Here is a 26926-nt window from a genome sequence, read left to right as displayed (position 1 = left end):
TTAAGTAATGTTCCGTTTACGCCACTAAATGTAGTACTTTATGGTTCACTCTGCTAGTTTCATCAACAATGGTCAATAGGTGGACTGGTTAGCCTGACCCATATGCTAGCAGCATGTCTCTAGTTTGAATCCGAGCTCGCGCGACGCATTGTTTTTGCGATTTTTTTTCGCCAGACAGCTTGGTTTGTTCAACTCAAAATGGGCCATCCCAGTCGGCGCGCCCTGTGCGAAGGGAGGTCTGTTTGCCGCATAATGCGGTGGCTAGGAGCTCCCAGGGAGCGTAACGCATATGCCTGCCCGAAATGACCCGTGCACCTATTGTCCAAGAGATTTGTGCTAGTAAACTAGATTTTTTGGAGTATAAGAAAAGGTCTCAAGACTTCTTTTTTTTTGCGGGGGAAAGGTCTCAAAACTTTGAGGCTGATAGCATAGCTAAATTTGCTTGGTCTTTACATGTTGGAAGGCATGTGTGGTTTCTTCAATCACATGAAATTGCAACGATTCCTTTGAACTAGCTTGAATGAAGAATCGTTATACAGCCTCAAAAATAAAAAGATGGCGTGCCTGGGTGGGCCGTGCTGTGCCTGGCACGTATAGCCCAGGTCGGGCCGTGCCGGCCCATTTGGCTAGGTTGTGTTTGGAATATTCCCCGGTCCATTACTCTTCTCCCATTTCTCAAGAAAAAACACTCGTCTCCCCGGTCGGCTCCAAGCCTCCAACCCAACCACAGCGGGAGCGAGCACACGCGCGCGCTCCAATATCCATGGATGCCTGCTGCCTCGTCCGCCGGCATCTTCACCCACCGCTGCAGCTTCCGCCCCTCCAGCGTCTGACTCTAGGACGCCGCGGCTTCACCATCGCCGTCGCCTGCTGCTCGACCGCGCCGGACCACCACCGGGAGCGGCCGTGGGAGTCCTACGACCGCTCCATCCAGCCCCACGCGGGCTCCGACCTCGCCCGCTCGCTCCAACTCCTCGCGGACATGCAGGCCGCCGGGATGCGCCCCAGCGCCGCCGCCTACGCGCGCCTCATCCGTGCGCTGGCCCGCGCCGGCCGCGCGCTCGAGGCGGAGGCGCTCCTCCTCGAGATGCGCCACCTCGGGCTCCGCCCGGACGCCGCGCACTACAACGCGCTCCTCGAGGGCCTCCTCGCTCGGGCGCACCTCCGCCTCGCCGACCGCCTCCTCCTCCAGATGGCCGACGACGGGGTCGCGCGGGACCGGCGCACCTACACGCTCCTGCTGGACGCCTACGCCCGCGCCGGCCGCCTCGAGGACTCGTGGTGGGTCCTCGGCGAGATGAAGCGCCGGGGGATCCGGCTGGGCACCGCCGGGTACAGCACGCTGGTGCGGCTTTACAGGGACAGCGGCATGTGGAAGAAGGCCACCGACCTCATCATGGAGATGCAGGAGCTCGGGGTGGAGCTCGACGTCAAGATTTACAACGGCTTGATCGATACGTTAGGCAAGTACGGGCAGCTCGCCGACGCGCGCAGGGTGTTTGAGAAAATGCGTGGGGAGGGGATCAAGCCGGACATCGCTACGTGGAACGCTTTGATTCGATGGCACTGTCGGGTTGGGAACATGAAGCGTGCCCTGCGATTCCTTGCTGCTATGCAGGAGGAAGGGATGTACCCGGACCCGAAGATCTTCATTACGATCATCGGCAGGCTGGGGGAGCAAGGGAAGTGGGATGAGCTCAAAGAGCTGTTTGATAAAATGAGGAATCGAGGGTTCAAGGAGAGTGGTGCAATATATGCAGTTTTGGTTGACATTTACGGTCAGTATGGCCACTCTCGCGATGCCCAGGAATGTGTAGCTGCTCTTAAAGCTGAAAACCTGCAGCTTTCTCCTAGTATCTTCTGCGTCCTGGCGAACGCTTATGCTCAACAGGTTAGTGCCACTGGAAATGGAGCAAACCAATTTCATAGTGGAATGATATGTTCTTTAATATCTCCCAGTGCATGCTAAGATTTCCTGTCAAAACAATGATGTTAAGTCTCCAGAAGAATTAATAACACAAACCGTAGTTCTGGTCCTAGAATAGTGATCGGCTATAAATAATTCACTGGAAGTCCAACTTTTTTCTGCTTAAATCGGTTACATCAAACAATAAGATTGCCATGGCAAATAATTACATCTGTTGGGTAGATTTTGTATTTTGTGTTATACAGAAACATAAGTGAGCCGACTTGCAACTTCTTTTTTGCCATGTGGTACATTAGCTTATCCAAAACAGTATGCCCCAAGAGCGAGTAGTTTGGCATTACTTGCTACTATATGGTTGTAATAGTATAAAAATCTTGAAATATAGCCATTGTAGTTGTTTTCTCCTTCAAAAGAAGCTTAATTAGTACCGTTAACATCAATATATATCTGCCTCTTAGCACTTGAAACTCTGAAAGTTACATCGAGAAATTACAGTACCATTACAGGCAACTATATTTGCTAGGTAGATTTTGCATTTTGTGTTACCTTGAGCTGATTTACATGAACTATTTTCCATCTAATTTAGCGATTTAGCTGATTCAGGGTTGCCTGTGAGTGAGTACTTTGGCATAGCTTGCTACTGTGCATGAATAATTATTTTGACTGAAACTTTGCATGAATATTGAGTTTTGTCAGTTTAGTCGCCTTTTCGCTGATCTCAAAACCATCAGTTCCTGTCTGTCCTTTTCTTCTTGTGCACATCATATTGCTTTGGCTTTCCCATTTCAGGGTTTGTGTGAACAAACTGTAAGTGTTCTTCAATTGATGGAGGAAGAAGGAATTGAACCAAATCTCGTTATGTTGAATTTGTTAATCAATGCTTTTAGTACGGCTGGAAGGCACTTGGAGGCACTAGCTGTATTTCAGCATATCAAGGACAGTGTATGTACTTTCTCCTGAATGAGAATGCTGTTATTTTTTTGGTTCTTGTTTGGGTGCCATGAATTTACTTTCTTCGCACTCTCTCTTACCATTGCTTATTCTTTCTCAGGGTATGAGCCCAGATGTTGTCACTTACACTACTCTAATGAAGGCTTTCATGAGAGTAAAAAGATATGAGAAGGTCCGCCTGCTGTATTTGTAGTTTTGATTACTTCAGTTGCTTAAATATCCATATGCTTTGTTGCCGACAGAAAACCTTGGTAAAAACAATAGGATTTTTTCAGCTATTAACTCTTAACTATAGAAGAGTTCTTTTTGGGTGACATGCAATTGCAACTCTCTCCTTAGCTAATGAAGATTTAATTTTCTTGATACGGTGCCAATTATGATTATATATACTATTGAGATTTTGAACCATTAGAGAAATCTACGTGCCTAGATAATTTGACGAGCTTGAAATAGTTTTCTCATTTTCTTGAACAGGTTTCAGAAGTATATAGTGAAATGGAGCGTGCTGGCTGTACCCCAGATAGAAAAGCTAGGGAAATGTTGCATGATGCGTCTGTTACACTGGAACAAATGGGATGTAAGTGTTTCATTTGCACTTTTGCAGCTGTTTTCTTGTGGTTTTCAAGGATGTATTGGTTGACGCATGCTTTGCCAGATTATTGAAATTGGAACCCCAGCAGCTCTGAAGTGGCTCTTATGTTAATGTCTATAACTACAAGAACCCCTACTTTGCTAGCACATGCTTGATGGATCTCTTGTAAAGTAAAATGTAAGTGCGCTGATTGTATTTACTCTGAAATTTGCATATAAATGGTTCTCCGGCTCTCCTAATCTCGTAACACTTATGATGTCCTTTTGCATGAAGTTGCCCCTTTATATATTTTTTATTTTCTTATATAAGTTTTTTGGGGGAATAGTTTGGATTGCTTACCACATGTGTCACGTGGTTATTTTCTTATCAGTTTTGCTAAAGCACATCTAGATATGCTGAATGAGATGAAAACAACTTAAATAGTACCTTGATTAGGACAAGGAAGGTTAGGCCTCAACTTAATATTATCTTCCAAATTGAGGAGCTCCTGCGCTCCTGATTTCTTTGAATTGAAACAAAAAGTGTTCGAACGGCTTCAACTTCTATGAAGTATAATAAGTGTTGTGCAGATGTTCATTTATCACCTACCCATTTCATATTTGAAGGTATGGTTCTCACACTTTGGCCCTTTTTAAAATGGCAGAACATGAGACAGCAATTACTTTTCACACAGAAAGGTTCTAGTCCACGTGCTGTGTTTCGTGGAATCTGGAGAATCTCCCTCTGGCATTTTCTCCAATGGAGGTCGTTTGTTGTGGAGTAATAATGGGGCCAGCAATCACAAGATTCAGAACAACCGTGATTCTTCCTCAGTTTTAGTTAGACTGGAGCTCTGAGGTCGAGCATAAGTTCAAATCATCCGGCGCCTGCATATTTCTGGCTCCACAATGCAGGTATGCAAACAAACAAACAGCCCATCGCTATTACCTTCATTTACGACGTAGGATCACCTGATATGTGCTTGCCTTTGTACTGGAGTTCAGATTTCATAGTCGAGGAAACAGTTAAAGGAGACTTTCGGGGATCTGGACAGGAAAAAGATGGTGAAGTGTATCATAAGTTTGAAATTCCATTCGTTGCCCTCTTCCTGAACCACACTGCATCGTGGTTTTCAGAATATTAGGTGTACTGAGCTTTGACTTGTATATCATCAGGATAGCTTATGAAAACAATCATCTTTGGAAGTAGACAACTCAGATGATTCTCTGTAACCATTTTCATAGGGCTACTTTTTTTTGTCTTCACTTTACATTCCCTCTGCCTCCGCCAATAGGCTGTGAACTCGAAATAGGATCAAATAATTAGGTTAAGTGTCACTGTCCCTGTGTTTGTCTGTGTGCCGCAATCTCTAGTATTATTCTCTCGCCCAACTTGTATTTGTACTGAATTTACTAATAGGCAGATTATATCTTTGTCAAGTTCTGTACCTTGGTGCATGTAATGGTGGTTATGGTTTGTGATTTTAGACATAACTCGTAGTAAGAATATAAGAAACAAGAACAGAAGATCCAACATTTCCATACACCTCTCTTCGTCTAAAACAGCAGAATTTATATCCCTCTTTCTGAAGTCCAACTCATATATAGCTAGTACTACTATGCATTGCAACCTAAACATCTTCATATATATAGTTTGTGTGTCCAAGCCAGGGAAATTTTCCGAAAAGATGAAGCAGAAGCTTTGGAACACAAGGAAAGCAGAGCAGACATCTCTTCACTTGAGCTCGTCGTCGTCGTCGTCGATGTCGCTGAGCAGGTCGTCAATGGCGTCCGTGTGCGTCATGCGCGCGGAGGCCTGCTTGACCCACCGCGCCATCTTGGCCGTCTCCCTGCTGACCTTGACCTGCTCCTCGAGCGCCTTCTTGAGCTTGCGCTGCTGCTCCTTGAGCTCCGTGACCATCCTCCTGTTCTCGTCGCCCCACTCGCCGGCGTCGATGCCGAGGACGTCGTCGCCCGGCGCTCCTCCGACGCGGTCCTTCCTGCTCCTCGCCGCCGGGGCCCTCTGCGGGGCCTTCTTGGGCGAGAAGGGGAAGCAGCACGCCTGGCGCGGCGGCGGCGGCGACAGGGAGCCGTCCTCGTCCCTGCCCCTGTTCCGCTCCCTCAGCGTCGGCCGGCCGCGCCCTGCCCCGAAGAGCCGCTCCATGTCCTCCTCCTCCTCGCCATCTTCTCGGACCGCGGGGACGCTCTTCTTAGGAGGATCAGACTGCGGCTGCGGCGGAGGGCTCTGCTCCTTTTGCTGGCTCGCCGGGGCGACCGGAGCGGGGGAGAGAGGGTCCGCGTGCGGTTGCGGGAGCGGGTCGGCGGGAGGATCGTCGCGGCGCTGCGGCGGCGCGGTGGCGCTCCGGCCCAGGGTCTTGGCGGGCGGCGCGGGGGCGGTGGGGAGGGACTTGAGCTTGCGGAAGCGGGACTCGAGGCTGGACGGGAGCGCCGAGTCGTCGAGGCCGGCTAGGTGCGCGGTGTTGAGCCTGGCGATCTGCTCCAGCGCGACCAGGTCGGCCGCCTCCGCGAGGATGGCGTCCACCGCCGACATCCCGCCGCCGCCAGCTCCCTTGGAGTACGCCATGGCCGGACCCGACGGCGCCGCGAGGTGGGGATCAGGAGTTCAGGACTGAGCTCTCCAGGAGTGTGAAAGAAAAAGAGTGTGGGGTGCGGCCGGTTTGGGCGTGGGCGCGGCCGGTCAGTGTCCGGGCCGGAGAACTTGGTGGGCGAGGGAGGAGGAGGGGGCGCGGAGCCGTTTTGTCACGTCCGGCGCGTGGTGGAGCCCCGGACCTTTCCCCGCTCCGCTCCACCTCGGATGCCTCTGGGGGCTTTTGACCGTTGTGTGCCCCGGGCTGTCTACGCGCTGGCTGCGTGGAAAGGCGCGCCACCGCCTTCTCCGCCACCGGCAGGGCGCGCTGCTCCGGCGGCCGTGGAGACTCGGTCGGTCTCGTCGCGTGACCCGGCGCCAGCACTCCGGCTTATATGGGCACGATCAGAAGGTCCTTTCCTCGTTCCAAAAAAGAAACTGTTCTTTCCTTTTCAGCGAAGATGAAAATTGGCAGGCTCTCGATACATGCATGGACACATTGATCCACCGTTTCCATGCAATGAAGAGCGAATCAGGCTGCAATTCATCGCGAATTACTGCGCAGGGATTCGGGGCTTCGGGCACGTTTTCATGGGGAAAACATACGTGCTGTTTTTTTTTGAGTTGGAACATGATCGACATTTGAGAGGACATTTACAACTTTCATATTCATATAAGCCCCTTTTCAAAGAAGAGAGAAGAGATAATGAGGGGAGAAGGAAAAGTGGGCTTGTGATGAGGTCTAAGCCTCTTTTTTTTTGCGAATAATGAGGTCTAAGGCTGAGTTGGCGCCGTAGACACGTCTGGACTCCCCTATTCTCCCATTAATTTCGGACAAACTAGAAAATTTTCGAGGTCCGAGTATATATGTGGACATTTGAGGGTTAACGTTGGAGGTAGCGAATAGCGTTGGAGATGCCCTTACACAACGACTTGGTAAATGTGTTTGTGGTAAGGTGAGAGCGGACCTATGACAATGTCTGACATGCATCAATTCTCTTGTTCAGTCTGTCTGATCTGGACAAATAAGAACAAAGTAGGGGATGTCCTTGAAGATGCCATTAGATTCTACTCATCTTTATAGAACACGTTTCTTCTACTCGACCGAATTTGTCTAGATGGTGCTTGTGGGGAAAAAAGGACATCCGGTTGTATTTTATTTATTTTTATATAAAAGAGCCCTTCTCCCTCCGTTTTCATTTACTTGAAACCTTTTTTCTTTACAAAAGCTAGAGCTAAGACAAAAGAAAAACAGAGTTCAGATGGGAAGGCTAAAGCTCAGCTAAGGGACTACTCCCTCCGTCCGCGAATAAGTGTACTTCTAGTTTTTGTCCTAAGTCAAAGTTTTAAAATTTTGACCAACTATATACAAAAGAGTCATAACATATACTCCCTCCGTCCGGGTTTATTAGGCCTCTCAACATCACAAGCATGTCTCCTTTTATAAGGCCCCGCTTTGGAAAGGTGCATGCATGCAACCATTTCATTGGTTGCATTGAAAGTCATTGTTGTTGGTGCAATGGCTGGAAAATTAATACACTTCATGCATGCTTTTTCATTGGTTGTATGCATGTGAGAGAGTGCATTGGAAGTGGAATGAAAAAATTAATGTGGGCAAATTACTACTATGTATCTTGGTCTAAGAGAAGTTGTCTTTAGGCCTAATAAATCCGGACGGAGGGAGTATGACATCAAATTTTGGTACATTATGAAAGTACATTTCAAAATAGATCTAGTGATATTAATTTAGTGTCATAAATGCTAATACTTTTCTCTATAAAGTTGGTCAAAGTTTTAAAACTTTGACCTAAAACAAAAGATAGAAGTACACTTATTTGCGGACGGAGGGAGTACATCCAAATCGAAGTGTAGACAAGCTTAAATGAACCATATCTTACAAGTTCATAGGACAAGAGGTGAAGTTCTTCGGGAAGGAGGAAAGCAGCATGTGGGAGACTTGTATGAGATCTCACATTAGGTGACATCATGTGATCAACCAAAAAAAACATATTTTGACATTTAAAAAAATCTGAAATTATTTCACAACATTCATGTGGGGGTATGTCTACAACTTTGAAAAAACCAGCTCCAAACTCGATGTACATTTGGAGATTCAAAAAGACAAATTCGAATGTGAATAGTGGCATCTTTGAGTGAATAGTATTTTGACACTATTCACGTCCAATTTTTTTCTTTTTTGTTTCTATTAATGTAGGTCAAATTAGGAGTTAGGTTGAACATCAACCATTGATGTTTATCTAACATTTTTTTAGAATGTTTGAACATGTAGATTAAAAAAAATCGATCTCATTGATCTCACCTAATGTGAGATTTCCCACAAGTCTCCCCCAAAGCACTCCTGGTGCTAGATTCAAACTGAGGATCGACATAGCCTCAGTACACCTGGTCTTCACCCTTGCATCGCCTTGAACATCTCACTAGCAATTTGCTCTATTAGTCTTGTTCCCCACTTCAATACCATTGGATTTTCCTGCTTTAGCTACAATATTGATCAAGCATTAATCTAGTAACGAAGCATAGCTATCAATGCAGCGGGATCATTAATTATTTTGCATGTGAAGCATATATCATTTCTACTCTTCCAAATTGTCGGAACAACGACAACAATTCCAATAGAAACCAAAGGTGTAGATTTTTCTTTGGAAAGCTCTTGACCATGGGCCCAAGGCATTGTTTCAAATCATGAGATACAATTTTAAAATTAGAAGTATGTTACAGCAAACACCAAAATAATGTAGCTATTGAACAAGTAAATAACATATGATCTACTCATTAATCTTTGCCAGAAAAGGGCAGGCCTTGCTACCAATCCAAACCCTCCTTAACCAATACATGGTCCACTTGGCAGTGGCACGATGAACGATGACAGTGGTGCGACAGTCAGTGGTGCTGCTAAGAGGGCGGGCAGCGTGGGTGGTGGTGTGCGAACGTCGGTGACATGTGGTGGCAGCAGTGGTGGTGCGGCGCGCGATGGTGCACTGAGAGAAGGCCGAGAGAGGACTGGATTTTTGGTGACTACCAATAAGGGAGAATGGGAGCTGCTAGACTTGTTTTTTGACCCAACTTCCCCGATACCATAAACTTATTGGGGAAAGGGGATCTGTTGGAGTATCTACAACAGATGGCCAAAAAATTGGTGTGTCTCAAGCTTCTTCAACGTTGAAGAGGGGTGCGGGGATGTTTCGACCTGCGTCAACGGGTGTCTGGCCTGGGGGCGGCCTACGGAGTGTCGGTGACAACGAAAATTGGTCGGGTGCCGGTGAAGTTTCACTTTGGCGGAAACCGCCGCAATTGAATTAGTTTTGGCCAACAACAAGTGATGTATATTTTAACAGCAATACCAAATTTAATAGTTGTAATTTTATCTTTAAGTAAAGCATCGAATTTTGATGCACACAATCTAGCCAAATACTCTCTCTTGCTTGACCAGGGTCGTCACTTATGGCTTATCTCACCCATGGCCTAACTTGTATCCCTCTAAATATATATATATATATATATATATATATATATATATATATATATATATATATATCTATACCAATATAAAAAGACCCAAATGGGCAGATCCAAACCATCTTGACCGTCAAATCATGTTATCTAGCGGTTAAAATCGCTCCAATGTTGAGCACCAAATACGTTTAACGCTCTAATTACCCATCACTGCCATTGATTATAAACACGTTTGACTCAACGCTATCCCTCGAAATCTGCCATGTAATTAATATCCTACCATTCCCGTGAAAATGTAATTGATATCTTATCAAATACCAACGTGCAACAGATATATCTTACCTAATATAACGTGCAACTAATATCCTATCTAATATAAACGTGCATTGCACGTACATTATTACTAGTGTCCAAAAGGATTAAGAAAGTTTTGGCTCCCCCCAAAGAAACTAGAAGTGATGTATATTTGCATCACTTGTAGCAAAAATTTAGGCATATTTTTTTTAAAAAAATTGAGCACCAGTATAGGGCATGTATCAGAGGCTTTTTTTTTGGTTTCCAATATGACCTAGACGTGGTCTCGGCTATTTTATCTTTGTTACAGTCAACCAAAGGACTCCTCTGGAAAAAAACACCGACCCCTCTCCCCTCCCCTCCTCTCTTCTCGAGCCTCGACTCGTGTCTCCTCTCCTTCCACAGAGAGACAGACCACCACCGCCGCACGGCCCGCGCGACCTCCCCCGCGCTCCCCTCCGCCGCCGTATTGATTCCGCCGCGCTGCTGGGAGCCATGGCAGGCGGCTCTAGGGGCGGCTTCCCCGCCTGGATGACCGCCGCCGCCGCGCGCATCGACCTCTCCGGCGGCGCCGCCGCCACGTCCGGCTCGCAGCCTCCCCAACCCGGCCCTCCGGCCGCGGTGGTGGCCGACCAGGATCTCGGGATGGCCGAACGCGCCCTCTCCGCCGCAAGCGCCGCCTTCATCTCCGCCATCATCGTTAACCCTCTCGACGTCGCCAAGGTACGGGCTCTTCCCAGTTTGTCCTTTTGTACGATTCGTGATGGCTAATAGGTCGTGGTTTTCGTCTCCCCGTGCAGACGAGGTTGCAGGCGCAGGCGGCGGGGGTGCCTTACTACCAAGCACCCCAGATGGCGGCGCTCGGCCCGGATGCGGTGAGCAATCCGACCCCTTCTGTAGGCTTGTGTTTCGTTTTTGCTGCCTCCAATTTGAAGTGTGGATGATACAACCGATTCTGCAAGAAATTTCTGTTGGTCCCATAATATACCCCTTTGAAGCCAGAAAACAGAAGTACCCATGACAAGAGGCGTCGTGTGTGTAAGCCTCTATCATTTGTAGATTAGGTTTGTGTGCTATCACTGTGGGAGTTGATGTGTCAGTTGGTGCGATCCAGTGTGTGTATTGATAGTTATATTTTCAATGTAGGAGATTGCTTCTTTGGGCCAAAAATAAGCTTACCTCAGAACTTGGTTTTGTTAAATTTCGTCCTTGGCTAGCACTTCTGGTAATATTTCTTGTGTTGCGGATTAAGTTTGCTATCGGAATCGCTTCGCCAACGTAGACCACATGCATTTCATTAGATGTCGGAAATTCTATACATCTACTTATTTCTCTTATTTGTTTGTTCAACAAGCAGTGGTGATAATTTTCATTAGTGCACTCTGTGGTTGCACAACGTGCTATTTGGGGTGGGTAGCCTTAGCCATGTCTCTGTTTGGGAATGAACTACGGGTGACGAGAATACATATAGCATTCACTATATCATTATGCTTGAAAAACGACCGGATAAGCTGTACCACAGGCTGGCAGGAGATGTTATGATAATTTTGACAGGTGATTTAATCCTCCACCGATAAGCAACTGGAGTTGGGATGTGAACAGTGTTGCAGATACTGGGAATGGTAGCCAAGATGATTATTCTCAATAACGGTGCAGATTTGATCCTTCCGTAGGTAGATAAAGCATGTTGGTTTTGTCACCTTGTTGCTGATTTTGTTTGCGGTTGGCAAATTCTATTATTTCTAATTACATGCATTTCAAATCTACTGTAGTGTTTCCTGGAATGTAATCTGGAGCGGGGTTGTGCATAAGAAGAAAATGGGCATTAGAAATCTCTTGAAACTGCGATCATATTCCAGAACCAAAGTTATTCATGTTTACATAATAATAATTTTTCATTAATTTAATGCTTATTCATGTTAATCGTCTGAATGAACTCAACAGTTCCATTGTTCTAGGTTAGCCATCAAACAAATAACCTATTTATTTCTTGTGCTTACTAGAGGAATGCTGCTTATGCCTTCTTTCCAGATACTGTCTGAGTTGCGATGCTCTCCATCATGCACACGTGGTATTGTTTTGGGAAGTGAACCTATTTGCCCACCTGATTGCTTTCAGTACAAGGGAACAGTTGATGTATTCTTGAAAGTTGTTAGACAGGTAATGCAGCGCAAATGCCGTTTGCTAGTTTCTTATGTTAGTATTAACATCCTGTGGATACTGATACTTGATATATTTGCTCATCGGTTGTTTCAGGAAGGATTTGGTAGATTATGGAGAGGTACAAATGCTGGCTTGGCATTAGCTATACCAACTGTGAGTCTCTTGCTCTGTCACACTGCATTCTGTTGTGCTTTTTGTTGCGTTATTATTAAAAAAAACTTCTTCTGTGAAATCTGTATAATCATGTTAGTACCTCCAACCTCTCAGGTATGTGTGGAGTAGGCAATATAGCTTGCGCTTCTCCATGCCATTTGCACCTGTTTTCAAGAACAAATTCGGTGTTTTTACAGATCTGCTGATACATGTAAAACTCATCTTAATAGAAGAAGCCATATATGAAACTGTTATTAATCTGCATATGTAAATAATAGTTTGTATGAGCAAATAATTCTGTAACCTAAACAATGTAAACACTTTCATTTTTGTCTTCTGTCCTCAGCCATTCTGTCTGTTAAGTAAGGCAGATATCATCTAGCCTGCACATATTTGTTGATCGTTTTCAAGGCGTCCATAAGGCGGTGCTTGAGTGGTAAGGCGCCCTGAAACTTTTTCCGCCTTAGGCGCTGAAGTATACATTAGGCGGTAAGGCGGGGGTTGACCGCCTTTGGACGCCTTGATTTACTCTCAGTTTATCATATCTTAGTGAATGTATAACACACCCTAAACTAATGTTGTCCATGATCATGTTTTTGATCTCAAACAGGTTGGAATATATTTGCCTTGCTATGACATATTCCGCAACAAGATTGAAGATTTTACAAGAAGCAATGCTCCTGGGTTGACACCATATGCCCCACTAGTAGCAGGATCAGTTGCACGTTCACTCGCATGCATTGCTTGTTCCCCAATTGAATTGGCGAGGACACGGATGCAGGTAAATATCCAGTTAGTATATTTCATTTCATGTCAGATAAATAATCTTGAGGACAGTTTTGTTTGCACAATTTTAGGGGCCTATGTAATACTCCCTCCGTTCCTAAATATAAGTCTTTGTAGAGATTCCACTATGGACTACATACGGAGTAAAATAAGTGTTACACTCTAAAATGCATCTATATACATCCGTATGTGGTTCATAATGAAATCTCTACAAAGTCTTATATTTAGGAACGGAGGGAGTACATATTTTTTCTCGTTTTATAGAAAGTAGTATCAAATAGGAAGATGGTGTTTTGGTGAGCAGTAATAAACTAAAAAAAGTAAAACAGTTCAAAAGTCATACTCCTATATTTTTTTTACAACAAACATGTTTGTGTCTTCTAACCGCGTGCAAATTTTTGTGAAGAGACGACATGTTTTGATCTGGGCAAAAGAACATCTGTTTTGAATATCCAATCAAGTAACTATTTATGTTAACAGGCGTATAAGGAATTTCAGCCTGGAGTAAAGCCTCCTGGAATGTGGAAAACATTGCTTGGTGTTCTTTCACCACATGCAAGTTCAAGTCAGAATGGTATGTTGGTATAATTCGTTCTCATTTTGTATTAGCATATTGGTTTATGTTTTCACATCATAATATCAATCATGTTTTTCATTTTTAAATTTGTTATTTTCCAGTAGTCTGTTTTGTTTTCCTCATTCCAACAACCTGAACTCTTTATTTTTGAGGCAAGAAATTGTTCTGATTGATGAATTAATTAATGCTGAAGCAGTGCAAAACTATCGTGTTCTATGGACGGGTGTGGGGGCACAGCTTGCTCGGGATGTTCCATTCTCTGCTATATGCTGGTCAACGCTGGAGCCGGCAAGTCCATGTTGTTCATGTTTTAGATATGCTAAACCATTTAACAGTTGCTTTGGTATCCATCTAATCTTGTTGAGGTTACCATGCAGATTCGAAGAAAGCTGCTTGGTCTTGTTGCAGAGGACGGTGATGCAGCTAGTGTGTTGGGAGCGAACTTTGCTGCTGGCTTTGTAGCAGGTAGTCTTGCTGCTGGTGTTACATGCCCTCTTGATGTTGCCAAGACAAGGAGACAGATAGAGGTTTGTGTATTTCATATTTTCTGTAGTCTGTTTTCTGTGCTATTCTGGAAATAGTCATGAGAGCATTATTTTCAGGTTTGCTCCACACACCATGACCCCCATGAAGCACCATCTCATTTTTACCTGCCATCAATTTCATATGTTCTATTTTTTTTCATTGCCTTGCTTTAAAATTTGCGTATGTTTTTCCATTTCAGAAGGATGCCCAGAAGGCAATGAGAATGACCACGAGGCAAACGTTAGTTGATATATTGAGGTATGTCTTCCACATACTGTGAAGTTTTAAGAAGCATTTCGTTCCAAACCAGTAAAAATTTACATTTCTGCTTGGTAGCCGACACGCAACCTACAATTGTCAACTGGGCTTGTATGTTAATTAGAGCCATGATTTAGTCAGCTGTTTGAGTTGGGCTTGGGCTAGCTTGCTGGGTCGGGCAATATGGGTCAGTCAGAGCATAATATAAAAGCATCCCTGTATTTCTACTGAACTTTGACAGAGAAGCAATAACAATTTCCACTTGAAAAACCAACCAGGTCTCATAAACTTAACAGTCGTCAGTGCCCTCTAGTTCACATAAGGAGCTGTTCTGGACACCGCTTTCCCCGAAAAGCTACATGAAAGTATGAAACACTAATTATTGGAATATATTTACAAAACCTAACAAATTTATATTGTGAAAATAATTTTCTAGATTTTTTTACATATCATGATATGTATCTAGTGTAAATAATCAAATAAATATCCATAGCCGTGGTCCGTGGACATATGCACTGCATTGGGCACATCATATTTACTAATGCACTAGCTTGCCAAAATACACATCTGGAAGTCTTGAAAATATTTGGAAGAAGAAAGAGGCATACACAATGCACTTCAATCATGCTGCATAGCTTTTAATCCAAATCCATCATAGCATGATGTGGGGAAAAAGACAATTCAAACTGTTAACAGCAATGAATAGTACCATGCTCGTATAATTGATTGTTAGATTTGCCCTTTTTGCTTGAGCTGTAGATGGAATTCGGATTCAACATTTTGAGACATGACGGATGTATATTGTGCTAATGTCGTCAAATTTTGTTTAGAATTTTTCTTTACATACAAGTGATCAATCCACACCCTCTGGCCACCTCTTAATTTTTGTGGAAGCTCCTCTTGTGGGAGACCCATAGCCTTGCAAAGGGTTTAGGATCAGTTAGCTAGTTATGTTCATGATCCAATTTGCCTAGTACAAAATCATGGCTTGCTTATTTATGATATATCCCTTGAATCCTTGAACGAAGATGAAGTGGATTGGATCAGGTTTCATGATTGCTCTTGTTTTCTATTTCTCCAAAATTTTGGTGCAATGTCCTGTTGGAGCCTTTTCTTGTGTTGCCTTTCCAAGTCATTAACCTAGAGAGGTCATGACTGGGGAAGTTATGTTCATTCAAACTTTGTAGCTGTAGTCATAGAATCATCCTTCACATATTGTAATCCGCTCGCTGTCCTTTCCACTCTGATCTATTTTATCCTGCTAGGTCTGAAGGTCCAAAAGGCTTGTTCACTGGTGTTGGTCCACGCGTCGCTCGTGCTGGACCATCAGTTGGTATTGTCATTTCCTTTTACGAGGTCGTCAAGTATGCTCTTCACCAAAGGAACATGTCATGACCAGGATTTTGTCCGGAAGATAAAACCACCACCTTCTTTTGTAGTAACATGACATTCCCCAGATCTGTCTAGTTTATGCCAGCCACTCGAGCTTTGGGCAGGGTAGGGTGTGGTAAAGGCTCAAATTAGAGGATCAAAGTGAGCAGCAATCAGGCATTATTTTTCCTGGACGAGGTCCAGTTGTCTCCTGGTAATAATGTTTAAAGGCTTTCAGTTTTGCTGCGGAGCGAGCTCCAGTTTTGTCAGAGGGGAATGGACCATATAACTTTGATTAACTTACGTAGGAAGATGAATGTAGTGTAAGATGTAGCATTGATGATGATCAATAATACCTTGCGCTTTGTACGCTTAAAACTACAGAATAATTTTGTTTTGCCTTGTCTCAAATGCTGATGGATTGCCCTGAACCGGTTGCAAGGAAAATGTTCACTGGTTTCCTAGTTTCAGCAGCAGTTAAAATCCAGGACATCAATCTTGATACTAAGAGATGGGATGGGCTGCATGCTCACCTTGAATTGCCGTCACGATCAAGATTGTTAAGAAGAAAAAATGTTCAGGATCTAGAGCTTTGGTGGCTGCTATCAATTCACTTCAGGTTCTCTATGCCTCCTTCCATTCTATACTTGGTATGGATGCAGGCGGATGCGTCTGCATTGGGGCCGGAAATGTATTACTACTTTAAAGCTTGTGCTATAATTAGAGCGAAGTGTTGTTACTTAAAGTTTGTGCTAGCTTTACTTAAAATTCCTAATATTTGGTCACCTCTTGAAAGAGAGAATGGTCCAGTAGAGTAGATGGAAAATAGCGCAAGTCTCGTGTTGGAGCATGTTTTCTTTTGCACTTTATATGTTGGCGCATGTGGCTTTATGGGCCGGAAGCCCAGAACAGGGTTGGGAATCCTCTTGCTAACTCTGTGCATTCGATTTACTGGTTCGATTTATATGTTTTTTTCGGTTTGTATGGTACTAATACTTTGCTAAATACGGCATGATATTAAAGATGGTTTGGTTCCAGTATATACCAAATTATTTTGGTACGGTTTAGGTATATTATATACCATAAAACCAAATTGATGCAAATTTGAAAATGATGTGTAGTAATGTACAAAATTATGACTCAAAACACATACCTATTTATACAAAGAGTATAATATAACTATATACAAGTATGTATGCATGCATGGATTCGATGGTTATGTACGTACTTAGCATTCTTTTGAAGATAAATATGACTACGTTACAAGAAAAATGGATGTGTTTAACAGGAATCTGGTTGATGTGTAAAAATTGGCTACTTATATGGTTGGTTGACTCGAGAAATATAAATATATTTTTTGCTTTCATTTATTTATTCGCTTAATTGTTCGGCTTCTTGGTATATGCCATGAAAACCAAAACTCGAAACTATATGGAAAGTTCATACCATACCGAAATCATAAATCATAATAAATGTAAAATTGGTTTAGTTTGGTTCATTTTCGGTATGTTTTCTTGGTTCTGTTTTGAAATGCAGAGTGACCTCTTGCGAGTAGTAGAGTAGTTAGGTGGCGTTTGGTGTGGACCGTGGAAACACATGTGCACAGAAGCTCATTTTAAAGAACAAAATCAATGTGTGCGTGTGTGTGTGGGCGACCGAATCAAATCAAGTGTCCTCTTTCTTGTCCCGCTCATCGAATCAAATCAAAACAATAGACAACCAGCTGCTCCACACGGACCATTCCGAGTTCCTTTTGCACGCGATCTTTGAACCAGAGACACAAGTTACACGGACGCAGCCGTGCGACCGTGCATAAAGCGGTTCGGTGTGCTAGTAGTACACGTACTACTACCTGGTCTTTTATTAATTCCACTTTTACCGGTAACCTACCAGACCCCGGTTGTTAGGGCTGATCGAACGGCTTACGGTCTCGGACGGGGGGTCGTACCAGTTCGACCGTTTCGTCCAGACGGGGTCGTGGTGCCACCGACGGCTGTGATCGATCGATCGGTCGGTCGGTCCGTAACGGGAAAAGGATCCCCACAACGTACAACGGGGATGTCAGAGCGCATGTCAGCTGCGTCATCGAGTGCGTGCAGGCAGGTCAGGGTGGGGGCGGGCGACGGACGGAAAGGGCGCAGATTGAAGATCGCACTCGCTCGCTCGCTCGCTCGCGCCATGCGACTGCAAGCCACCAACGCAGCGCGGGATTGAGGGACGAAAGCGTGCAGAGGAAGGGAAGCTTCAGCTGTTTCGGCGAAGAATTAAAGGTTGCTTAATTCCGGATTACGTAGGTGCCACCGGCCATGGCGGTGGTCTCGATGGTGATGATGATACCCTCGTCATTGTTTTTTTTTTTTTCTGAAATCTCTATCTTTGGAAGCATCTCTAGCATATCCTGCAAAAAAGGCCATCAGACGAGCTCGTTTATTCCGCCTGAGTATATCCTGCAAAATCGGCCGTCCGCTAATTTTAATTTTTTTTACGGAGTCCTGCAAAGTCCATGTTGTTTCCGCTATATCTATGGAATCCCTCTTTTTTACAAAGACCCCTAAAATAAGAAACGGTTGGCGGGAGAGAACTTTTAGCTCCCGCCATGGTCTCCTGTCACGTGAACTGTCGTAGTTAGTGCACAAGGAATTAACTCGGAATGCAAATCAGATATCAATGGGGATCATAGCCCTCATATCCAATTTTGTAAATGCATCATCTCAGGTAGGTTTATTGCAGGAGGAAATGGAAAAATTGACTAATGTGCGGATGTTCTGATGGCTGAAGTTTTAGCACTCAAATTTGACCTAACACTGGCGCAAAGGGCGGGGTGGAATCGCATAATCATCAATTCAGACAACCTGGAGGTGATAGAGACTATGCAGGATGGAGGACAATCAGCGGGTGCGGCGGCGGCAATTTTCAAGGACTACTTTCACTATGCATGTGATCTTGTCATGACTAGATTCGAACATTGTTATAGAGAGGCAAATAAAGTAGCTCATGAACTTGCTAGATTAGCTGGAATTTCTTTGACTTCAGACTATTTTGAGGAGCTTCTAAATGAAATTGTAATGATCCTCACAAACGATGTAACGGTTATCTCTAATGAATAAAGTTCAGTTTTATTTTAAAAAGGGCAATTTTCTGATTAATTTAATCCAGGAATAAAACACTAGCATGACATTGACAAAATTAATAACATACTGATATTGGATTACACAAGCACATACTACGCTAATGGCAGACACATCTACGTATAACGCTAGCATGGCTATAACAGAAAACAGTAGGAGCGGGATAAACGAGCTATACCCTCCAGTAGGCCAGGCAGAAGCTGCGGCGACGGCAACAGCGGCATCCTCGGCGGACTTGATGGGGTGAAGGGATAAAAGAGTGGATTTGTACGTTAGTTGTTTTCTTAAAATCTATTATTTCTTTCCTAAAGCAAATTGCATCGATGGGATGAATGGATTGGTTGATTTGGGTAAATTAGAAAAGTTATATCATTGATCTTTTGTATATTAGGAAAGTGCTGATTTGCAAGGAAAGATAACCAATGAGAGTTGGTGATGGGAAGTGAGGCAAAATAAACCAGACGAAATGGTTGATAGTAGGAGGTGAGGTGAAAAAAACCATGGAGAAGAAACTAAAGCCCCCTTTAGGAATAGAGATTGTTTTCTATGGTGTACGATGCATCATGATTTACATGTTAGTTTACGTCAAATCCGTTATTCTTTTTCTTGATATCCATTATTTGTTTTCTAAAGCAAATTGCATTGATGGGATGAACCGATTGATTTGAATAAGTTAAGAAAGTTACATCCGTGATCTTTTGTACGTCAAGAAAATGTTGATTTGCTAAGAAAGAGTGAATTTGTACGTTATTTGTTTCCTAAAGCAAATTGCATTGATAGAGGTTTGGTTGATTTGGGTAAATTACGAAAGTTAGATGCATGATTTTTTGTATGTTAGGAAAATGCTGATTTGCAAGCAAAGAGTGGATTTGTACATTATTGTTTCCTTAAAATCCATTAGGATGGGTTAGTGGGAGGTGAAACAAATATAAACCAGTGGGAGCGGTGGTGGGATGTGAGGCAAAAATAAACCGGTGAGAGGGGGTGATGGAAAATGAGGTAAAAATAAACCAAACAAAATGGGTGGTGGTGGGAGGTGAGGCGACAAAAACCGTGGAGAGAAAGCTATCAAGTCGCATCATGATTTACATGTCAGTTTCATTCAAATTTGTTATTTATTTTCTTAATATCTATTATTTGTTTCTAAAGCAAATTGCACTGTTGATTTGGATAAGTTAAAAAAGTTAGTATACATTAGGAAAATGCTGATTTGCTAGGAAAGAGAAGATTTGTATGTTATTTATTTTCTTAAAATCCGTTATTTGTTTCCTAAAGTAAATTGCAAATTGCATTGAGGAGGGTCTGACAATTGATTTGGGTAAATTAGTAAAGTTAGATATGTGATTTTTTATACGTTAGAAAAGTGCTGATTTGCAAGAAAGAGTGGATTTGTACGTTATCTCTATTTTTAATGTCTCAGTTGGTAGTCTCCGCGGTTAATTTTCGTTTCACCTCCCTGGTTTTTTTCGTCCTCCCTCCCACCTCCCAATTCCCCCGCAGTAACGATCCCACCTCCCAGTTTCGTCGTTTTTTTCGTCGGGCTTTTATTCGCCCCCCTCCCACTGGCCGGACAAACACAACATTTATTTGGTAACACAATGAATTCACATATGGTGATTGATTTCTTCTTTGGTAACCCAACTAACGAATGGTAATCAATCTTTAAATACCAAAACCAAACGTACAAGGCAACAATCAATTCACTATCACAATCAGATTTTTCTTTAGTACTCAGCTTAACTCACGGATGGTAATCAATCTCCAAACAAAGGAAACAATTAACTTCTACATCTCGTACCCAATAAGATGGATATGTGTGTGTGTTAGAGAGAGAGAGGGGGGGGGGGAGTGAGGAAGAGGGAGGGAGAGTGTGTGTGTGTGTGTGAGGATTTGATGGTAAAAAAGGTCGCCAATGTCACTTGATATGAATGAGAACATTAAATGTAGTATTAACTTGATTAATATTGAACTCTTAAAGTTAATGTGGCCCCGCTGCAACGCACAGGCGTTCTTCTAGTTGTTCACTAAAAATCCAGTGTGATGGGTAGTGGGAGGTGAGACGAAAATAACCAGTGGGGGAGGGTAGTGGGAGGTAAGGCGAAGATAAACCAGTAAGAGGGGGTGGTGGAAGGTGAGACGAAAATAAATCAGACGAAATGAATGATGATGGGAAGTGAGGCGAAAATAAGCCGTGATGGGAAGCTACCGGTCCTCTTTAGGAGTAGAGATTGATATTTTTGGTAACTCCAATCAATGTCGTACAAAAAAAAGACCAACATAAATATATTAATTTAGAATAATCTAAACTAAATCAATAGTTTTTCAAAATCACGTCCTGCATTAACTCAATGAGATCAAAACAATTTTATCATATCTCAACTAAATCAAAACTTCTTTGTCTTCCTTACCCATATTTCTGTCAAATTAAATGTTAGCAAATTTGATATAAGGCATATATGGGACAAGATTGATGCTGAACCACTAAAGTAAGTGTCGTTACAACAAACTGGCAATTAACTACTATGATTAAAACTAGTACAAAATCTGACTTTTGGCCAGTCGTGATGTTGTTACACCTCACCACGCTTTCATTCCTTAAGGATGCAACTGTATGATCCTATAGTACAAATACTGTTCAAGTAAGATCGTACAACGTTTTCATTCAATAGTGCTCGATCGGCAAAAGCTACCAACGGCCGCATTAAAAAATCTGAAAAAACAGTCTTTTTTTTTTGAAATTCTGAAAAAACATTCTTAAAAGTACCCGTAAGCTCTAAATTTGTTTTTTTAATCAAATCCAGTTTTGTTTCCATTTGTACATTTAGATGAAAGACGCACATTTACAATGTCTCATGAAGAAATATTCCAATAGTTAGGCTACAAAAATGTGGATCGGTAACATGAGATCCACATATTTGTATTTTATGTACCTAGAAATGAAAACATTCATTAATACTCCCTCCGTTCCAAAATAGATGACTCAACTTTGTACTAAAATTAGTATAAAGTTGAGTCATCTATTTTGAAATGGAGGGAGTACAAAATATGGACATGCATGTAGAGCACATCATTTACATGTGAGTTATATTTTTGTTTTTCGATTATAATTCTTGATAGTGGAATTCGGTCAATCTAGAACCACGTGGATAGAAAAGAAAAACATTCAAGACTCTTTTCCAAGACTTTCAAATATAATTTCAAAATTTGAAAAATATCAGGCAACTCCATGGAGCTTGTCCACACACCCCAACTTGTCGTCGTCATTACTCTACAACAGATAAGGACATGCAGTGACCTGTCGAGAATTGTAATTTTCCTGGAAAGTTTTGTGCGGATTGAGATGATGAAGATGATTTGTTCATGTCATTCTCACACCGTGACTTTCGAATAGTAGGGTTAGTGTGATTTTATCGCACATTACACGTGATGTAGTTGGTTATAATAATAACATAACATGTGACTCTTCATTGGATCACATGTTTTTAGCCACTATACTCTACCAATTCTTCTAAAAATTCTTGATTTTTATTCTGATGAAATTTTAAACTAGTAGATATGGCATTTTAGGTAGCCACCACAGTACTGAACTGAGGTTGGTATTGCCAAGTCTTTGAGAAGGCAAAATCCATGCAAAATCCCTAGATCACACATTCACACATCAACCAGGGCAGTTGGTCCACCGTGAGGTCAGATGAGGTGGTTCCTTTTCTTTTCTTCTTGTTTTGTAGCCAAGCTTGACAGTGGTAACACGATGACAAAGCTAAGCAGAAAAGAAAAGGGAACACCACGACGACGACGAGGAAGAAGGAGCAGGAACCGGGAAGAAAGAGACGTGGAAACGGACCATCAGGTTGGACCGCAGCTACCACTACCACACCAGATTGGACCCCTTCGGCCTCCTAATCCACCCCCCCTCCGTCCGTTTAATCTTCCCTCGTCTCCGGTCCAAGTTCCAGCACAAAAGGAAGCCAAGCCGCTCGAGTCCTCCTCCTCCCCCTCGCCGCGGTTCCGGCCTCAAACCCCGCCCTTTAGATTACCTGCGGCGTCTTCTTGGGTACGCGTCAAGAATCCTGCTGCTCTAGCGGAGGCGGAGGAGGTTCTTGCCGGAGGAGGTTGTGGGTGGGCTGCCGCTGGCCGGTTTAGGATGACCGAGGACGCCAGAGGGCGGGCGGTCAACCCGGCCTGCCCCAACGCCGCCAACCCCTTCCACCGCTGCGCCGAGTACTGCCCCGTCGCCGCCCCCGCCGGCAAGTCCCCCCCGCCGCCGCCGCAGCCTGGCCGCGCCGCGGCGCAGAACGGGGCTGGACCGCGTGGCGACGGAGCGGGAGGGGCGAGGCAGCAGGCGGTCAACCCGGACTGCCCCAACGCCGACAACCCCTTCCACCGCTGCGCCGAGTACTGCCCCGTCGCGCCCCCGGCGGTGAAGTCGCCCCCGGTGCCGCCGGGCCTCGGGGGCCAGAACGGGAGGACGCACAGCGACGGCGACCTGCAGCCCAGGACGCGCCGCCGCGACAGGGCCGGCGGCTCCGCCGGCGGCCTCCCCCTCTATGTCTTCCGTGAGCAACCAACCCCTCTCTCCCCTTCCCTGTCCGTCCCCAAATTCTTAATCATAGATAGTTGTCGTAGAAGCAGTACTGTTCATATCTAGTAGGAGTAGTAGTAGTATGAAATTGACCAATTGCGAACGATAAAAAACTGATTTTTTTGTTCTCATGCTACCGCTGCAGTGCGTGAAGGCTCCTCGGACGGGGAAGGCAAGAAGGTGGATCCCCGGTGCCCCAACGCGGCCAACCCGTTCCACGTCTGCACCAACCACTGCCTCGCCAAGATGGTCGAGGGCGGCCGCTCGTCGGAGGGTGGCAAATCCCCCATTTCCCTCTTCTCCCGCCACTCCGGCCGCTCCACCTCCTCCTCGGAAGGTTGTTCCTTTGCTTCACTTGCTCCTGCCCTCCTTGCATCTACGTATGTGCTAGTTGTCATCTCGAGTTGATGCACTTCGGTGCTCATATTTACCATGATCTCTCGGTTGATTGCGTGCAGATGGCAGCGTCAAGTCCGGGGGCAGCAAGAAGGCGGATCCAAAGTGCCCGAATGCCGGCAACCCTTTTCATGAATGTGGAGAGCATTGTACCGTCAAGATGAAGGAACTGGAGAAGCAGAAGAAAGCCGATAAGAAGTCGCCGCGCAAGAAAGGTAGAACAAATATACTACTAGTACCGGGCTTCCTCTACTCATATGGATTTGCTTTGTCTTAATTTGTGGGATCAGTGGGATTGCAATGGCATGCTGAATTATAATGTCTATATTTCAATAACAGTTCTGGTGATTCTCGTATGAGATTTCATTCTCTCTAGCTGCAGATGCTCAATTAAGTTCTGTTTAATCGTCACATTTTGGGGCTTTATTGTTGTAACTGACACCAGTGCCCTTGCAGGTGGAAAGGATGGCGCCGTGGTGCAAAATTGGAAGGTCGATCCGAGGTGCCCAAATGCGGGCAACCCATTCCATATATGCGCCCAGTACTGTTTCGATCATTTGAACGAAGCGCCATCAACACCTACAAGCAAGCCAGGTGCGTTCTTTTAGTTACCTGAACCTGCTAGCAGTGTATGTATGCATGGATGTGAGGCTTTGGTTTAAGGTCCACCTTGACAACCATATTTATGGTTTTCTGTATATCTGTTTATCTTCAGACTCAAGAAAGGGAAAGGCTGTCATGAAAGCAGAGCCAACGGGAGAAATCAATCCTGATTGTGTCAATGCATCCAATCCGTATCATAAATGTGGAGAATATTGCAAAAGAAATGGCAACAGATAGAGACAAGGTAATGCACATTCGTATGTTCATTCTTTATTGTGAAAGAATAATTAATCTTTTGCGTGAATTGAAGTTATCTTACTAGTACTCCGTATTTTTTTTATCAAGCCATGGTTTCCTAGTTGCATTCTCAACACGCTTAGTCATTTTGACAGAGTTCACCCTTTAGTTTGAATACCTGGTGGGTTAAAATTTGGTGGTTGTAGAATGTCCACTGCCCAAATTCCTTTTGACATGGTCCACCCTTTATGGGGTTGAAGAAATGGTTTGAGGAGATCAATAGACATATCTCTTCTTGTTATGAATCCAGATTTCCTTTACTCCACATTGAATGTGGCTTAGTAGCAGAACTTCGTTCGATCATCTACACCCACTTTATCTGATTTTCCTGTAGAACTTAGTTAGTTCACCCACTTTATCTGATTTTTCTTTGGTCCAGCTTTGAAGTTTCTTATGAATTACTCATACTGAGTCGATCGTCTGTATCTTTTGTGTAGCAACCCCCAAAACAGCCCTACTTTTCTTTGTGAAGTCAATTCAATCAATCTCAGTGTGTTATCTGATTTTTCTTCTTCTAATGTATCATCATAGTTAGGCATGAAAACATACATCAAAGTGCAATAAATATTATTTCGAATAATCTCAACGACTATAAACATTAGTAGCGCATGCATCGTGGTAGTTGGATAAGAAAACAAACTCTGAGAACAATAAACATTATTTCATATGATGCAGACGGCAATAAGCATAAGTAGCCCAGGCATTGTGGTGGTTGCATGTAGGGACAAACTTCTGATGAAATTATACATATTTCATACATTAATGTCAACAGCAATAAGAACATACATATCACACGCCTTGTTTTATTATCTGCTTCGATCAACGTTTGGTTGAGACGTCCTTTTTTTGGTGACACCTCCTCCTTTCATGCTTCCAGGCTGTCGAGATATCGTCTCTCGAGATGAATAGATGATGATGGTGCAAAATAAGTGATGCTCGCGACATTAGCCCTTTTTAAGTTGCAGTAAGTAGTAGCTGTGCCTTGTCCGGCTCATTTTGTAGTTTGGCTGCAGCGGCCCCGTCTTCCCGGTGCCTGCGCGTATATTTTTCTACACCCATACTATATATATATATATTCTTCATGGTGTTCATACCAGATTAACGAGTTTGCATATGTAGGCCAGTGTAAGGTATTGCCCGAATACGTATAGTAGTCATATTCTTTTGTAATATATCGGCATTAAGCATGTTTTGCCCCTTGCGGATGTTTGTTGGCACTGTGTGTGGGCACTTATGTGTAGTGTCCACATCAATTTTGGGCCGTCGCTGTCGTCGCTGATGATGAACCGACGAGGGGCGGCTCATTATGTGATCAGCTGTTTGACAAGTGTAGTATGAATGAGCCGCTCTTCCTGGTTGGGAAAGCCGGTTGCGCCAATGGAGTCGTCTTCGCTTCTGGAAGGTGTCATGCTGATGGAGCCATCAGGGTCAGCGACTCAGCGGCCATTGTCCTGGCACTGAGATGAGAAAATTGGTGGGGTGCAGGGAGCCTGGAGGAATTCTGAGGCGTGCTGCGTGGGGTGGGAGACTCGGAGGAGCTCCCGTTTCTTTTGATTTGACCGTGAAGAGTTTCTTGATGCGCGCGTTGCTGATGATGTGATCGCGTGTTCGTTTATGGTTCATTCACATGTACTCTCTCTGTTCCAAATTACTCGTCGTGGTTTTAGTTCGAGAGAGTACCATGCAGCGGCGTGAGGACGAAAGGTAGGTCGCCGTAGGAGGGCTGGTGGCTGCTTTTGATCCCCCCGTCCTTTCCTTTCTGGAAGCTTTTGTGCCCGTGCTGCGTTGACGTCTCGACGACGACGGCACGAGCCGTTTCCGCAGCACGCACGGGCGTCGACCAGGGCAGCGTATAGTTGGGACATCGTTGGTTGTATGCGTGATCCCCGGCGTCGCCGGAAGGCTGGTCGCGTTTTCTCTTGCGGCTGCTTGTGGGAAACGGATTCTCCCTCGGTCTAGGATAGGAAACGGGCGGCAGAGATCAACGACTTACATAAAGGGCACCTCCTCTATGAAAACACGCGCGGCGTCATATATATAGCACCCAAAAGGACAGAGGAAAGAATAATAAAGCATGACGAGCTGGCCAACGCTAGGCCCAAATTCCGGCTGGTCGCCACGTGGCCGTCAGATTCAAGCGCCCCCGCGCCATTGGATTGCCTCTAGAATCGTTTCCCAATTGTCATGCAGCGAACACACCAACATGCACCAGCAATCTCTAAGGCTGGTCATAGTGGGGAGTAACTTAGACTAGTGTCATATGTATGACACTAGTCTAAGTTAC

The 26926-nt window shown here is 44.2% G+C and overlaps 4 protein-coding genes across 6 annotated transcripts; 3 read left to right on the top strand and 1 right to left on the bottom strand.

Annotated features, from left to right (window-relative positions):
* The first annotated feature begins 670 nt into the window (after positions 1-670).
* Positions 671-4888, top strand: LOC125520148 (Tetratricopeptide repeat (TPR)-like superfamily protein). 2 transcript variants are annotated; one of them, XR_015611856.1, is made up of 7 exons: positions 671-1891; positions 2717-2869; positions 2979-3050; positions 3353-3455; positions 3534-3647; positions 4114-4363; positions 4454-4888. XR_015611856.1 is itself a non-coding variant. In XM_087537188.1 (3 exons), the coding sequence occupies exons 1-3, from the start codon at positions 764-766 to the stop codon at positions 3069-3071; spliced, it is 1374 nt and encodes a 457-aa protein (XP_087393314.1). In that variant the 5' UTR covers positions 671-763; the 3' UTR covers positions 3072-3326. The 2 variants fall into 2 exon arrangements, 1 of the variants encoding a protein (XP_087393314.1); XM_087537188.1 differs by lacking the exons at positions 3353-3455; positions 3534-3647; positions 4114-4363; positions 4454-4888 and having other exon boundaries at positions 2979-3326.
* Positions 4889-4957: 69 nt separating this feature from the next.
* LOC125520149 (uncharacterized) lies at positions 4958-6554 on the bottom strand. Its single transcript, XM_087537189.1, has one exon. It carries the CDS (start codon positions 6030-6032, stop codon positions 5184-5186), a length of 849 nt encoding a protein of 282 aa, XP_087393315.1. The 5' UTR covers positions 6033-6554; the 3' UTR covers positions 4958-5183.
* A 3567-nt stretch (positions 6555-10121) lies between these two features.
* LOC125520238 (mitochondrial carrier protein MTM1) lies at positions 10122-16034 on the top strand. 2 transcript variants are annotated; one of them, XM_048685098.2, is made up of 10 exons: positions 10122-10526; positions 10604-10678; positions 11835-11963; positions 12060-12119; positions 12730-12900; positions 13386-13479; positions 13679-13770; positions 13860-14009; positions 14207-14265; positions 15531-16034. In XM_048685098.2, exons 1-10 carry the CDS (start codon positions 10299-10301, stop codon positions 15658-15660), a joined length of 1188 nt encoding a protein of 395 aa, XP_048541055.2. In that variant the 5' UTR covers positions 10122-10298; the 3' UTR covers positions 15661-16034. The 2 variants fall into 2 exon arrangements, with proteins under 2 accessions (XP_048541055.2, XP_048541054.2); XM_048685097.2 differs by having other exon boundaries at positions 13676-13770.
* Positions 16035-22567: 6533 nt separating this feature from the next.
* On the top strand, positions 22568-25847 carry LOC125521677 (uncharacterized). The gene is made up of 6 exons (XM_048686728.2): positions 22568-23320; positions 23492-23683; positions 23805-23957; positions 24199-24336; positions 24458-24589; positions 25520-25847. Exons 1-5 carry the CDS (start codon positions 22909-22911, stop codon positions 24580-24582), a joined length of 1020 nt encoding a protein of 339 aa, XP_048542685.2. The 5' UTR covers positions 22568-22908; the 3' UTR covers positions 24583-24589; positions 25520-25847.
* Positions 25848-26926: the final 1079 nt, after the last annotated feature.

This window comes from Triticum urartu, chromosome 7A (genome assembly GCF_056163025.1).
Source record: "Triticum urartu cultivar PI428250 chromosome 7A, HENAU_Tu73, whole genome shotgun sequence".
NCBI classification, from domain to species: Eukaryota; Viridiplantae; Streptophyta; class Magnoliopsida; order Poales; family Poaceae; genus Triticum; species Triticum urartu.
This window is presented reverse-complemented; position numbering and strand designations above follow the sequence as displayed.

Excerpts from the sequence above, each read along its gene's own strand:
- LOC125520148 (XM_087537188.1), top strand. The coding sequence starts at position 764 with ATGGATGCCTGCTGCCTCGTCCGCCGGCATCTTCACCCACCGCTGCAG. Across the intron at positions 1,892-2,716 it reads CGAACGCTTATGCTCAACAG|GGTTTGTGTGAACAAACTGT; the intron begins GTTAGTGCCACT and ends TTCCCATTTCAG. Across the intron at positions 2,870-2,978 it reads TTCAGCATATCAAGGACAGT|GGTATGAGCCCAGATGTTGT; the intron begins GTATGTACTTTC and ends ATTCTTTCTCAG.
- LOC125521677 (XM_048686728.2), top strand. The coding sequence starts at position 22,909 with ATGACCGAGGACGCCAGAGGGCGGGCGGTCAACCCGGCCTGCCCCAAC. Across the intron at positions 23,321-23,491 it reads CCTCCCCCTCTATGTCTTCC|TGCGTGAAGGCTCCTCGGAC; the intron begins GTGAGCAACCAA and ends CTACCGCTGCAG. Across the intron at positions 24,337-24,457 it reads AACACCTACAAGCAAGCCAG|ACTCAAGAAAGGGAAAGGCT; the intron begins GTGCGTTCTTTT and ends GTTTATCTTCAG.
- LOC125520149 (XM_087537189.1), bottom strand. The coding sequence starts at position 6,032 with ATGGCGTACTCCAAGGGAGCTGGCGGCGGCGGGATGTCGGCGGTGGAC.
- LOC125520238 (XM_048685097.2), top strand. The coding sequence starts at position 10,299 with ATGGCAGGCGGCTCTAGGGGCGGCTTCCCCGCCTGGATGACCGCCGCC. Across the intron at positions 13,480-13,675 it reads TGCAAGTTCAAGTCAGAATG|CAGTGCAAAACTATCGTGTT; the intron begins GTATGTTGGTAT and ends TTAATGCTGAAG. Across the intron at positions 14,266-15,530 it reads ACGTTAGTTGATATATTGAG|GTCTGAAGGTCCAAAAGGCT; the intron begins GTATGTCTTCCA and ends TTATCCTGCTAG.